The sequence below is a fragment of the Lampris incognitus genome, chromosome 14, assembly GCF_029633865.1.
Source record: "Lampris incognitus isolate fLamInc1 chromosome 14, fLamInc1.hap2, whole genome shotgun sequence".
NCBI lineage: Eukaryota > Metazoa > Chordata > Actinopteri > Lampriformes > Lampridae > Lampris > Lampris incognitus.
Genome location: NC_079224.1, coordinates 11,770,794 through 11,785,141, shown reverse-complemented (window position 1 = coordinate 11,785,141; position 14,348 = coordinate 11,770,794). Strand labels below are relative to the sequence as shown.

General features: G+C 44.5%; 1 protein-coding gene and 1 pseudogene across 1 annotated transcript in view; one reads left to right on the top strand and one right to left on the bottom strand.

The window, feature by feature from the left end:
• Positions 1 to 1,882: 1,882 nt before the first annotated feature.
• On the bottom strand, positions 1,883 to 8,637 carry LOC130124323 (protein tyrosine phosphatase type IVA 2-like; annotated as a pseudogene).
• A 1,222-nt stretch (positions 8,638 to 9,859) lies between these two features.
• Positions 9,860 to 14,348, top strand: part of LOC130123760 (cathepsin Z) — an 8,392-nt gene continuing 3,903 nt past the window's right edge. The window contains exons 1-3 of the mRNA XM_056293046.1: positions 9,860 to 10,017; positions 10,188 to 10,351; positions 13,562 to 13,741. Of these exons, the coding sequence (XP_056149021.1) occupies positions 9,869 to 10,017; positions 10,188 to 10,351; positions 13,562 to 13,741 (493 nt within the window). The 5' untranslated portion in view covers positions 9,860 to 9,868. The remainder of the gene's footprint in view (positions 10,018 to 10,187; positions 10,352 to 13,561; positions 13,742 to 14,348) is intronic.

Here is a 14,348-nt window from a genome sequence, read left to right as displayed (position 1 = left end):
TCATTGTGTTAAGCAGCGTGGGTCTTTGCGTCGTCGTTTGGACGGAGGTTTTTTTTTTGTCTTTAACCGGCGCTCGTGGTGGACGAGTCTTTTTTAAGGACGAAGGAGGAAAAGGCCCCTTCTCAGAAATACCCGCGCACGTGTGGACTAATTACCTCCCGGAGCTATTGTAGACTACTAATAAGACACGTTAGCCCCTAGCTAACGGGTCTGACCCTTTAGCCGAGCGGTTAGTGATGTCGCCTTGTGATGTAGTACACCCCGTGTCGAATCCCGCACCGGGCAAGAAAATAACCGGTTACATTGGTGGCAGCGGTTATTTAATAACCGCTCGGCCAAAGAGTCAGACCCGTTAGCTAGGGGCTAACGTGTCTTATTAGTAGTTTACACTATTTTATCGCTGGAAACTGGAGAGGCATCGATAGCATGGGCTGCTGGATGATGCGCGGTGGTACGGTACCGTCGTCTATCGTGAGCAGCTTTTTTGAGTGCATGTTCGGGACGTAGACCTCCATAAGCACTGTGCCGCCTCGTGTAGACGGTAGTCTGTTAGCAACGCTGCGTCACGTTCAGAAAGATTCAAACTGAGGGAGGCGCTTCGGACTGTAAAGCGCCTTATTTGAGGACTGCGCTTAAAGGGAAGTCCCTCCGCGGGGAATAGGTTTGTTTACGTTATTAGGTAATAATAGGGAAGAGGCAGACAGGACATGTGGGTGGGAGGGAGACAGGGGGGGGGGGTTGTGACGTAACAAAGGTCGTCGGCTTGAGTCGAACCGGCAACAGTCGCGGCCACGCGCTGTAACGGTAGAGGCTAGTTCCCATCGATGCAGAGAACGGAAATGGGAGTAGAGAACGGTCAACTGGGCATGCGCGAAATGCCTCTACCACGCCTCCACACGCCCCGCGTAGCATCCAGACGCTAGGATTCTAGGAAGACCCGCCCCTACTCTGCGTCTGATTGGCTAACTTTAACCCTAACCCCGCCCTAACCCTAACCTTAACCTACCCCAGTAGTGGATCTAGAGATTTTTTCCTGGGGTGGCAAGACTGTGTCCCAGAGGTGGCAGCTGCCACCCCTTGCCACCCTGTAGATCCGCCCCTGACCTACCCAAACAACGGAAGCAACGAGTACTTGCGCATGCGCAGTTGACCGTTCTCTGCATCGACGGGAACTAGCCTTTACCCGCTGTAACCGCTGGGGGGGGGGGTGCCGCCAGCGTTTTCTTTTACGTGAAAGTGAAGATGGCGCCCTGCTACAGGGGTGAACCCGCAGCCTCGACGTCAAGTGACCTCACACTGCACAGGGTGGGTGTGCAGGAGCTCCGAGAGAAGCAGGGAGACAGAAAGCCAAAGCCGCTGCCAGCGGACCCCCGTCCCCCCTGGGTTTTACTGGAGCTGCTCCACAGCAGTTGTTTTTAGGTTGTTGTTTTCAGAACAGCTCTTAACGCCCAGCCTCTCGAGCTGGTGCCCAAATGAGGCAGTAACGTGTGCTTTTCATTTAATCTGGGTTTCCTTTCACGTTTGGAAAAGTGCCGATCTAGAACATACTATCTAGACAGGCGGTAAGCGTTCAGAGCAAGGGGATTAAAAATCAATATACTGCCTAGCTTGTAAATATTGTGCCTCCACTTACAAGTTTCATCGTCTGACATAAACCCTCAAGTTAAGACTGCTTGTTATGTGCCAAGTGAGTTCAACGGTGGTCTATGAAACTTATTTTCAACCAGTCCAAGAATTTCAGAAACTGAAAAGAATTTTTTTTTAAATTCTAACTTTACAAGTAAGGTTCAGGAATATGATCATTTGTAAAAAGAGTGTTTTAAATTAATTTAATAGGCCATCGGAGCATTACAGTTTACGACAGCTGGGTTAATTTTTTTTGTCAGATTGAAAGGATGAAAATTGCACACAAAAAAGGAGGAAGGATCACTGCTGCAGACAGCAGCTCTGTGCATTGACACAGTTTGGGTTTGCAGTTCTCCAGGTGGAGCAGCTGTATGGAGCTGAACGCCCCACGACGTTTCAGTCTTACGAAGCGCTCGGCCTCCTCATACTACCAGCCAACCAAGTTGCATTTTATATAAGCGCTTTTCTGGCTGCAAAAGCCACTCAGAGCACTTTACAATTAAATCATTCACACACACTCGCACACACTCGCACTCATACGCCGATGGCATGTCAACTATGCGAGATGCAAGATAACAACTGCTCACTGGGAGCATTGAGGAGTTCAGGGTCTTGCTCAGGAACACCGTCATTTTTGCCAGGAGGAGCCGAGAATGAAACTAACCCTCCACTGTCTCACTGCTCATGACTGAGCACCGGTGTTAGCTCACGTTACATAACGTATGAGACATTTTATACTGGTAATGAAATGCCATGCCATAGACGCCGCTTGATAGAACTGCTCTTTTCAAACGTGACCTCTAATTCCTTTTGTTTTTATCAACAATTTTTTTCTTTTTCTATTATTTTCTTTAATTAATCCCTCAGCTATCTATTCTCCTATATCTCCCTTTGTCTGTTTTACTCTTCCATCTTAACTTGCACTCATCTCCCTATTATTACACAGAGCAAAATCACAGACTCCAAAGAGTTTTTACTCCTAATGTTGTCTGTTCGTTTATTTTTATTTCCTCCTCTCCTGTTGTCATTTACACTAATGTGTTATCATGTACACTAGTGTGTTATCATGTACACTAGTGTGTTATCATGTATACTAGTGTGTTATCATTTACACTCGTGTGCTATCTATTAGGGGCCTGACTCGTAGGTCCTACAGTCAGGCGGAGAGACGTTTTTTTTCCTTTTCTTAGAGGTCAGGCGCCGGCTCTGTCCCGGAGTTTCTGTGGGTCACACAGGCTTGTTGGGTCGGCTCGGATAACCTTGTCGCCTTTCCTCTGTTTCTCCCCAGCCTTCAGAAGGGGTGTCCACAGGCGCTCTCCCCTACTGGGTGTCGTGGGTCACACGTCCCTCAGCGAGAGTCAACCTGGAGTGTGGCTCGGCCCTTCCGTTGGTTTTACGAGACCGCGGACCGGTTTAGGGCTCAACCAGGCCCAGGCTTTTATCTGCAAGCTTATTATCCTTCAGGCTAGAGGGTTTAGATACTGTATCCGGATGTACTATACCGTACCTGGCCCTGTTTACTGAAACAGGCACCTAACTCACCTGAGCTAGGTCTTGGTGGACACTGTCTCAAAGGTTTCTTACTATGCCGCCCATTGATTGCATGTGAGAATCCAGTTCTTTTTACTGATGGCGCTTCTCAGTCCTTGTGTGAAGTTTACGGAATTAATGGGCACTACTTCCGGTTTTGAGAATGTCAAAATAAAGGCAAACATTTCAAATAAAAGCACATAGAACGGCTGCAATTACACTCCCACCATCACACAATGTGTGATTCTCAATGAAACTTGACATTGTTAACAGGACCTTATAAGACATTGATGTGAATAAACAAATATACTTTGAAAACCGAAACACTCTTATTGAAGAGTTAATCCTTTACTCAGCCTCAAGCAATAGTACTGTTTTGTGTATGGACCTTTCTAAGTACAGTGGCTTAGTTGTGCGAGTGCCTTTACTGTCTAGTGTTGTGTCGCTAAGTAACAGTTTGAGTTTTCTGACCTTTCCGTCAGCTCCTCGCAAGACCTCAATGACCTTTGCCAACTTCCACTGACTTCTTGGCGTGGCATCATCTTGCAACAGGACAATGTCATTCACTTTAGCATTTCTCCTGTCTTTGTTCCATTTGCTTCTTTGTTGCAGGTTTAGCAAATACTCCTTCCTCCACCTGGTCCGAAATTCATTGGACAAGAATTGAACTCCCTTCCATCTCTCTCGAACATAGAGATCTTCCCTTACGAACTCTCCAGGTGACGGTGCGATGATTGACGACTTCATTATCAATATATGGTTTGGAGTTAGGGGTTCTGGTCCCGATGGATCATTTAGGTGTTCTGTGGTCAATGGGCGACTGTTCACTATAGCCATCACTTCGTATAGGAAGGTTCTTAATGAAGAGCTGTCTAATCTTCCAGCAGATTGGTCTAGGATGGATGTGAGGACACTTCTCACGGTACGTATCTGTCTCTCCCAGACACCGCCCATGTGACTGGAAGCAGGTGGGTTCATGATGAAGCTGCATCCTAGTTCTTTCACACGTTCTTGCTCTATCCCTTTCATCAGTTCCAGGAGTTCGTTGCGTGCACCCACAAAGTTTGTGCCTTGGTCACTTTGTAGTTGACTTACATTACCCCTTATAGCAATAAAGCAGCGCAACGCATTAAGGAAGGCATCAGTGCAAAGGTCATCCAATACCTCCACGTGGATGGCTCGTGAAACACATGCAGGTGAATAGGAGTCCATATCTCTTCAGTTCTTTCCTTCCATCTTTAACATAAAATGGTCCGAAACAGTCCATACCACTGTATGTAAATGGAGGGGTAGCTTCCATCCTTTCAGGTGGAAGGTCGGCCATTTTTTGTTCTTGATTACACTTTCTGAATTTCCTGCATTTAATGCATTTGAAGATGAGGGATGACACTTCACTACTACATCCCAGGATCCAAATCCCATTGGAGAGTATTTCATTGATGGTCATTCCACGACCCTGATGTTTAACCTTCTCTTGGTAGTGCTTTATTTAGCAGTCGAGACACGAACTACGTGGATTATGAATTGTTCAGCATCCTTTCTTTCCTCAAGCATTGTAGCTTCATTGGATTTTGTTTTCAGACCTTTCACTTCCTTTGCAAGACGCTTAAGTCTCGCTATGGCCATTACAGCACTCCTCCAATCTGAAAACTTCTGAAGGCGGTCTGACAGAGACCTCTCCTCCTTGAAAGGCAATGGCATCCCGTAGTGCCCATTTGGCTTTTGCTTGATGCCTTCTTTCAGCTTTGCCAAGAACTTAATATCTTCTTGTGATATTGGAACTTCTTCACTGGGTTTCTCAGTGAAATCTGACTCAAAGACCTTGAGTATATCTGCCGGAGTGACCATTTCCTTGACTTGGGTTCTACAAACAAACTGGATCTCAGGCTTGAGCTCAGAAGGAGGCTTGGTAGCTGGTAGAACTTTCTTTATGATGATACGGTGGCTCACACCGATTTCATCTTCATGCTCATGGTCAATGTCAGCACAGCTGTAGCCGATAATGCTCCAACCCAACACAGACCTTTGTGCGTATGGCTGGTCTTCATTGCCAATGATGACATCTCTGGGAAGTAAGGCTTGGGGGCAGTTATAGCCAATTAACAACCCTGCTTCGCAGTCGAGCTCAGGAGACATTTCATCTGCCAGATGTTCTAAGTGAGGCCAGGACTTTGCAGTTGTGCTTGTGGGTATATGGGATCTATTTGCTGGTATATAATCCCTGGTGTAGGTTGTTGGGAGTTTGACTTTAGTGTCAGAGCTGATGCCTCTTACCTGTAGTCCTTGCACCTTTTGGCTGTTCACCACCTTTGTTTTTGATGTTATCGTGGACACTTTTGAGTTTTACTGGCTTTTTCTTGGCGCACAGTGTCTCAGCTGCATCCTTCAAGATGAAGGTTGTGTCGCTCTGACTATCAAGCAGAGCATACACTAGAACTTCCTTGTCTGGTTCCGTTGTCGTAGAGACATAGACTGGAACAATTGATGAGGTATGAGTGCTACTCTTCTCTTGAACAGCTCGGTTGGAGGTAGCTTGTTGTGTTTCTATAGATTTAGACTCTTGGTCTTTGTCTCCTTTATTTTCATTTGACCTTTCTTGTTTGTTTCTTACTCCTTGTTCTTGTTCTTTCTTCCCACGATCTTGATGTAAGCATGTCGGGTGGCGTTTTCCACATGAGTCATCTTGGATATTCCTCCCAGGCAATCTTCTCAGTCCAAATACGATGCTTGAACATCAACTTTTCTTCAATCTTACGTGCACTCTTTAATATGTAACTGTAGTGGAAAAACTAAAAAGCATAGACTGACCAAAAACAAACAAACAACGAACTAGCGAGGTAACAGTACTACTACAGGCGCTTCTCCATCCTTGTGTGAAGTTTGCGGAATTAACGAGCACTACTTCCGGTTTTGAGTGTCAAAATAAAGGCAAGTATTTCAAATAAAAGCACATGGAACGGCTGCAATTACACTTACTGTTTCTTGGTACTGTACCGTGCCCGGAGACACTATTTTGCAAACGATACCGATATCCCCTATATACTGTTACACAAAATACTGTACCGTGTCTCGTCCCTATCTCTTCTAAGCTAGACGCTTCACTCTATCCCCCCATGCAGAAGGACCTGCTTCTCTTTAATTTGTTGATTAAATTTGGTAAGCTTTTAGAAGCAGCTCTCAGATAATGGATGTCTCAGCACTAATCTCCTCACAGAAATATTTATACTAAAGCAAAACATTGCTTAGAGATTGCTCCTCACCACTGGGTTCGAGTTAGCCGAGCTCGCCATTATACCGGTGGTGGGAAAACCACATGGAAAATAGGCGACAAATCGAGCCGAAACACAACAAAAAATCGACTTAAAACAACTGGGAACGGTATTTTTAAAGAGCCGGTATCACAGTTTTAGGCGGCCTTATTTACAATCCCGGGCTGTGCTTTCCCAGCCGTCCTTCCTCCCACCTGAGACAGTCATAGGTGATCTCTACTGGGGCCAGTCGGTTCATTTTAAGACTCAGTTTTAATACTCCATTCCACACCCAGGTAGAGCCAGCAGGGCCACCAGCGCAGGAGCTCATCCCAGTCCAGCTACACAGTCAACAGCCACACAGCAGCCAGGCTCCTCTCTAGATTTAGTCTTCAGAAGGTTCAGCCAGTCTTTAACCACCTGGTCCAGGGGGGCTGAGCCATCATCAAAAAGGCCAATCCAGGACTTGTATTTCTTCCTGTTCCATCGGGGTCTTGTCATATGTAGCAGCACAAACTCTCACCGAGGTTTGCCCTCCGTAGGCCTTCAGGTCCTCTATGGATCTACTCAGTTGGGCGTTGGTGGGTTGTATGTGACGGGGAATCTAAGACAGTCATAGGTGATCTCTACTGGGGCCGGTCGGTTTAAGACTCAAAAGGTTCTTCCAGAAAAAGCTAAGCAAAGTGCTGGGCTTCTGAGATGTTCAAAAAGTCTTCTGAGACTGTCAAAAATATCGTAGAGAAGCAAGAGGGGGGGGAGGGGGGGAATTGTAGGCTATAATATAGTGACAGCCTTCAAGACAGTCAGAAGGATTGTAAATCAAATGTGTTTGCCAAAGGAAAAAAAAGATTAGAAATTAAGTGCAGTAGTCTTCTTGGGGAGAGATGACGATATGCAGAATTTAAAATGTACTCTGAGTGGTTATCACCACTTAAGGGGCAGGTGGGGGTAGTCCACATGGATGACAAAAAATAGTCTTGTAAATAACGAATGGGGAAAAAGTGGTTGTTTAAAAGTTGTTCTTGGCAATAACAAGGGTGTTTCCTTGGATAAACAAAAAGGCAAAACAGGCTCAAGAAGAGATTAGGGTTATGATGACCGGGGACAATGATCGTCCGTTCAGAAGAAAGGGGAAAAGGGGACAAATCGAGAAAAGATGGGCTGTCCTTCCTTCCTTCTTTCTTTGAAATCTGCTAGCCCGTTCAAGAAAGCCTTGCACAGATCGGGTTGATAAGGAAAAGCAGAAAAGGAGAGCTGAGGAAAAAGAAGAGGAGAGCGGTCAGCTCCTTGGGGTCCCTCGGTAAGAACACAGCCTCCTCCGTTCCCCAGGGTAGCCGATAGACTCGAGGTTGGCTCATCTTCATAGGGGTTGGACAGAGTGGCAGTAAGGGTCTGTGTATATGGCGGTGTTTTAGACTAGCTGGCGTCTTCTGTTCACTTGTCCCACAAGAGGCAGCAGGTGCTGGGCTTGGCGAAACTCCCATCCAAGCCTTCAAGTGGCGTACATGTGCAGCTGTGTTGTGAGTCGAGGTGATTGTTCGTTGAGCGGACACGGGAAGACGTGACGGCTCCTGGATGTAGACGCACCATTGATGATGGTTTTTTTCTGTGGCCTGGTGAACAAAGCGCCCGCTAGCTCGCAGCTAACCTGAAAACCAAGTAGTTTAACTGAAGCCTGGACTCTCCTAACAAGGCAAGACTGACAACAGAGTGGTCATGTTGAATCGATTCAGTGGCCTGAGCTTGTGTCCCTGAGTGGAGAATAGTTCAAGCTTTCAACATAGCAGTGATGAGGTCAAAGGTCATCAGCACCTCATTCCCCCTCCTTCTGTCAGGACAGCAGACAACACCAACCACCTCTCAGTCTGGGTGCGCCGGAGCCGATATGTCTGGGACCACTGACAGTACAAGACACAATGAGAAAGCAGTTTTAATTTTTAGTCAGGATGAAAAGGGTATTTTGGGCCTGAAGGTGTTCGTCACCAGACGGACACTTTATCAGGACTTAAATGTGGCTTTTCAGTGACTAAGTGAGACATCGAGAGCATAAAAAATCAGAGACCACCATAATGGCCAAGAAGGTTTGTGCATCCATCAGGTTTGACTTGGGGTACAAACATAAAACACCTTGTGCGATCACTTCATTATAGGATACAGGTTCATTAGTGTTAGTATTAGTATAGGCATTAGTATGAGTATCACTATTAATATTCATACCAGCATTCATATTCATATTCGTACTAGTATTAGAATTACCGTTGCTTTTAAAGCATGTAATCACCCACCAGAGGAAGACCATCTACCGACCCCACCCAGTTTTCAAGACCTGGACACCGATGTGGACCAAAACATGGATGGATTCTTCTTAGCGCTGCATAGGCCTGGATGTGCATCATCAGAGCAGAGACCCAAAGTTGAAGATCGATTTTTTTTTAACAAGCAACAACTGGTGAGTGGCTCAGATAATGTTCCTGTGAAGTGTTCATCAGGTACCTAATGCACATCTGATTTTATTATAGTTTTTTTTAATCATTAAAAGGCAAAGCAATAGTGCTTCCTATTCGAAAATGGACCTTGATTGGTGATGGACTCTAATATATCGATAACTTTATTAGTTAAGAGCTGTATATTATCGTAATAAAGAACACAACAGGTCATTAGGCATTGCATTATTCCATAAGGTTATGATGTAGTCCTTATCAGGAAATGAACTGTATTCAAAAGTTTTCTGCTGTGCCTGCAAAAAACAAGGTCCTAGTGATGCATCACATTTAACCAGTTAATTTAGCTGTTTATTCTTGTGCCTACGTGCTTTTATCTTTTTTTTACCTTTTTTTTTTAGTAAATCTTTATTTCAAACTGTTAACATGCATAATAACAAAAGCAGGCAACAGAATCGAATGAGGGTGGAAAAAACGCGAGTGTATGACAGGAAACCCACTTAAAAACATCACAGGCATCGCAAACATTCACTGCTTTGATAGCTTTCTTGTTTCGAGGGGAAGAAATCGTTGACAAATATTGTTGTATTTCTTTCATATATACAAAGAAATTGGGCTTTTTTGTTTGTTTGTAAATTTACATTCGTGAATGAGGAATTTGGCAAGAAGTAGAATTAGATTAATCAGGGAAAAAATGCATTAATGTCTTGCTCACTATAATCACAGCAACCCAATATAATATTTCTATAATAAAGAGCAAAATCGGAGAAAACGATGTTAACTATAAAATGATTAACAATCTTTCCACAACTTATATGTAAAGCACAAGACCAGAACACATGGGGGCAAGTCTCGGGGTGTAATTCACGGAACGAGCGGTTTACACCTGTGTCACGCGCTTTTGTCTTCCGTCTCGCGTACGGTTGTGCGCTCGTCTGTGGGAATGGGGAAACGCCAGTTTGCCTTGCGGACAGTAGAGGGCGCTCTATACAAGCGTCAGCTGAGTCGGGGGGGCAGGCCAACATGGCGTCGACACAAACCGTGATGCTGCTGCTGCTGCTGCTATGTTATGCATGGGCTCGTCCGGAAACCGCGGAGGGCAACGGCGGCGTGAGCGGGATCCGCGAGCCGTGCTACAAGCCCACCAGGGACGGCAGACCCACGCGCGTCAAGTAAGTGGCAGAATCACGCGGAAAGGTGTCCGCGTGGGCGTGGATCACACGTCTCGTGTCTCTTTACCTCCGACCAGACCACCAGCGTGACGCCGTCTGGTAAATACAAATAGAAAAATAAACGAATAAGTAGAAAATGAGTCATGGTGATTTCCGTTTCCGTTTCCGAGGACTTATCCCAGACCCCACGAACACGCGGACGTGCCCGCGCTGCCTCCGTCGTGGGACTGGAGGGACGCGCACGGGAGGAATTACGTGAGCACCACGCGCAACCAGCACATCCCACAGTACTGCGGCTCGTGTTGGGCGATGGGGGCGACCAGCGCGCTCGCAGGTGATCATCCCCGCTATAGGATGGAGCACAGAAGAACAAGTAGAGTCCTGACAGACAGACAGACAGACAGACAGACAGACAGATAGATAGATAGATAGATAGATAGATAGATAGATAGATAGATAGATAGATAGATAGATAGATAGATAGATAGATAGATAGATAGATAGATAGATAGATAGATAGATAGATAGATAGATAGATAAGACAGACAGATAGATGGATAGATAGATAAGACAGACAGACAGACAGATAGATAGATAGATAGATAGATAGATAGATAGATAGATAGATAGATAGATAGATGGATAGATAAGACAGACAGATAGATGGATAGATAGATAAGACAGACAGACAGACAGATAGATAGATAGATAGATAGATAGATAGATAGATAGATAGATAGATAGATAGATAGATAGATAGATAGATAGATAGATAGATAGATAGATAGATAGATAGATAGATAGATAGATAGATAGATAAGACAGACAGATAGATGGATAGATAGATAAGACAGACAGACAGACAGATAGATAGATAGATAGATAGATAGATAGATAGATGGATAGATAAGACAGACAGATGGATGGATAGATAGATAGATAGATAGATAGATAGATAGATAGATAGATAGATAGATAGATAGATAGATAGATAGATAGATAGATAGATAGATAGATAGATAGATAGATAGATAGATAGATAGATAGATAGATAGATAGATAGATAGATAGATAGATGGATAGATAGATAAGACAGACAGACAGACAGATAGATAGATAGATAGATAGATAGATAGATAGATAGATAGATAGATAGATAGATAGATAGATAGATAGATAGATAGATAGATAGATAGATGGATAGATAAGACAGACAGATAGATGGATAGATAGATAAGACAGACAGACAGACAGACAGATAGATAGATAGATAGATAGATAGATAGATAGATAGATAGATAGATAGATAGATAGATAGATAGATAGATAGATAGATAGATAGATAGATAGATAGATAGATAGATAGATAGATAGATAGATAGATAGATAGATAGATAGATAGATAGATAGATAGATAGACAGACAGACAGACAGATAGATGGATAGATAGATAAGACAGACAGACAGACAGACAGATAGATAGATAGATAGATAGATAGATAGATAGATAGATAGATAGATAGATAGATAGATAGATAGATAGATAGATAGATAGATAGATAGATAGATAGATAGATAGATAGATAGATAGATAGATAGATAGATAGATAGATAGATAGATAGATAGATAGATAGATAGATAGATAGATAGATAGATAGATGGATAGATAAGACAGACAGATAGATGGATAGATAGATAAGACAGACAGATAGATGGATAGATAGATAAGACAGACAGATAGATAGATAGATAGATAGATAGATAGATAGATAGATAGATAGATAGATAGATAGATAGATAGATAGATAGATAGATAGATAGATAGATAGATAGATAGATAGATAGATAGATAGATAGATAGATAGATAGATAGATAGATAGATAGGAAACGTCAACATTCAAGTCTTAGTGCGGTCACCTCACAGCAAGAAGGTTCTGGGTTCGAGCTCCGGGGTGGTCCAACTTCGGGGGTCGTCCTAGGTTAGGTGAGGTAGGTCTTTATTTCAGACATAGAAAGCAAAATGTAATTGTTTTAAACACAGCAAACAAACAAACGTTACATGTTCGAGAAGGAGCAGGAGGAAGTTTCTACTTATAATATCCTGCCCCCTCTCTGATGCTCAATCTACACAATCTCGTTAATTAATAAACTTTTCTTTTTTACACATCAGGGTATGCCTTACTCAACGACTTACCTTGTCATGAGTAAAAAAAAACCAATAGTAATGATGGAAATTAAAAATGGAATAAAAATAGTGGAAAAAAATAAAATCAATCTGTGTGTGTGTGTGTGTGTGTGTGTGTGTGTGTGTGTGTGTGTGTGTGTGTGTGTGTGTGTGTGTGTGTGTGTGTTTGAGCACTGTAATGGACTGGCGGCCTGTACAGGGTGTCTCCCCGCCTGCCACCCAATGACTGCTGGGATAGGCTCCAGCATCCCCACCACCCAGAGTAGGATAAGCGGTTTGGGTGGGTGGATGGATGGATGGATGGAAAATTCAAATCACGAGAGATTGAAGAAAAATTACAAATCTGCACAAATTGATAATCCGTCTCCAAAAAGCTCCTCGTTTTGCGCCTTGCTTTCCTGACTCTTGACACTGTCTCAGCAAAAGTGACGATCAGTCAGTCAAGTTGCATTTTTTTTAATAGCGCTTTTCCAGCTGCAAAAGCCACTCGAAGACAACTTAATGTTGTTTCGTGCAACTAAACGTAGGATGTAATCAGGCGATTAAAGCTGCAAGAGCTAATGGGACTGCAGTAACATAACGCGCATACAGTCTGCGCACAAGTCAGGTCGTATTTATCCGTGCAGAACACTAACTCACAGTTCAGCCCCAGAGAGCTTCACAATCACATACTGAATAGAGGCCAATGTACGACGCCCTTTCCCCTTACACCCATACTGAGGTTCGTTTGACAAATCCGAGTATAAAATAAAACGTTAAATTTGGTACCCTATATGTTTGGATATCTTTCTGTATTTCACTATCGTACCCAAGTCCCAGTGAAGTACGCTAAGTAAATATATTAACAAATGACATCACGTTGCCTATATGATAGGGGGGAAATAATGAACGGATTTGTATTGTTATAATTGTTGCAAGGTTTGTTGTTGTTTCTTAGCACCACTACTATGTAGTTGTGTAACTGATAGGATATGATTATTTCATAATATCTCTAGAAGTTATGCATACAGTATGAAGGACTCTACCCCCCTCTTGGTAAATTTACAACCTGCTCCCATTGTTGTATTTTTTTTTCATCTATGTCCTGTTCCCCTCACCGTCCCCTTATCTCACGTTCAGTATTCATTTTAACACACAACCAGTTTTGTGTATCTCACAGGGTCTTATAGGGCGGCACGGTGGCGCAGTGGTTAGCGCGGATAGTGGGGTGAATGGGTGGACGGAGTATTATGTGGTCACGTGCACGTTGGCGTCCCTCCTGTGAAATTGCGCTGCGGCCTTAACAGACTTACGGCCAGCCCTAACGGATGTTACGCTTGAGCAGTTGCCTAATGCCGTTGTTGTGTTTTTGTCCAAGACCGGATCAACATCAAGCGCAAAGGGGCGTGGCCGTCCGCCTACCTGTCGGTTCAGAACGTGATTGACTGTGGCAGGGCGGGCTCTTGCTACGGGGGAGACCACCTCGGCGTGTACGCCTACGCCCATGAAAAAGGCATCCCCGACGAGACCTGCAACAACTACCAGGCCAAGAATCAAAGTAAGAGCTGTGGCACAGTTAGCCGTGTCATTATTTTTATCCTGTGTTGATCTGGATTGTGATGTCTTGTTTGCCGCTTCAAACTAAACTCCGGGTCGCGTGGCGGCCTCTTCTGTGGCCTACCAGCACGGGGATCTCCGGTTCGAATCCCCGTGTTGCCGCCGGCTCGGTTGGGCATCCGTACACACACAATTGGCTGTGTCTGCGGGTGGGAGGCCGGATGTGGGTGTGTGTCCTGGTCGCTGCGCTAGCGCCTCCTCTGGTCGGTCAGGGTGCCCATTCGGGGAGGGGAGGGGGGAAATAGCATGATCCTCCCACGTGCTACGTCCCCCTGGGGAAACTCCTCACTGTCAGGTGAAAAGAAGCGGCTGGCAACTCTACGTGCATCAGAGGAGGCGTGTGGTAGTCTGCAGCCCTCCCCGGATCTGCAGGGGGGGTGGAGCAGCGACCGGGACGGCTGGGAAGAGTGGGGTAATTGGCCGGGTACAGTTGAGGGGAAAAACCCAAAGAAAAACACTAAACTCAAAACACTTAAAACTATAGATATGCTTCTTTTGGGTGCAGATACAAACCTGAAGCTTGTGCAGAGTCTCCGATATGTGAAGGG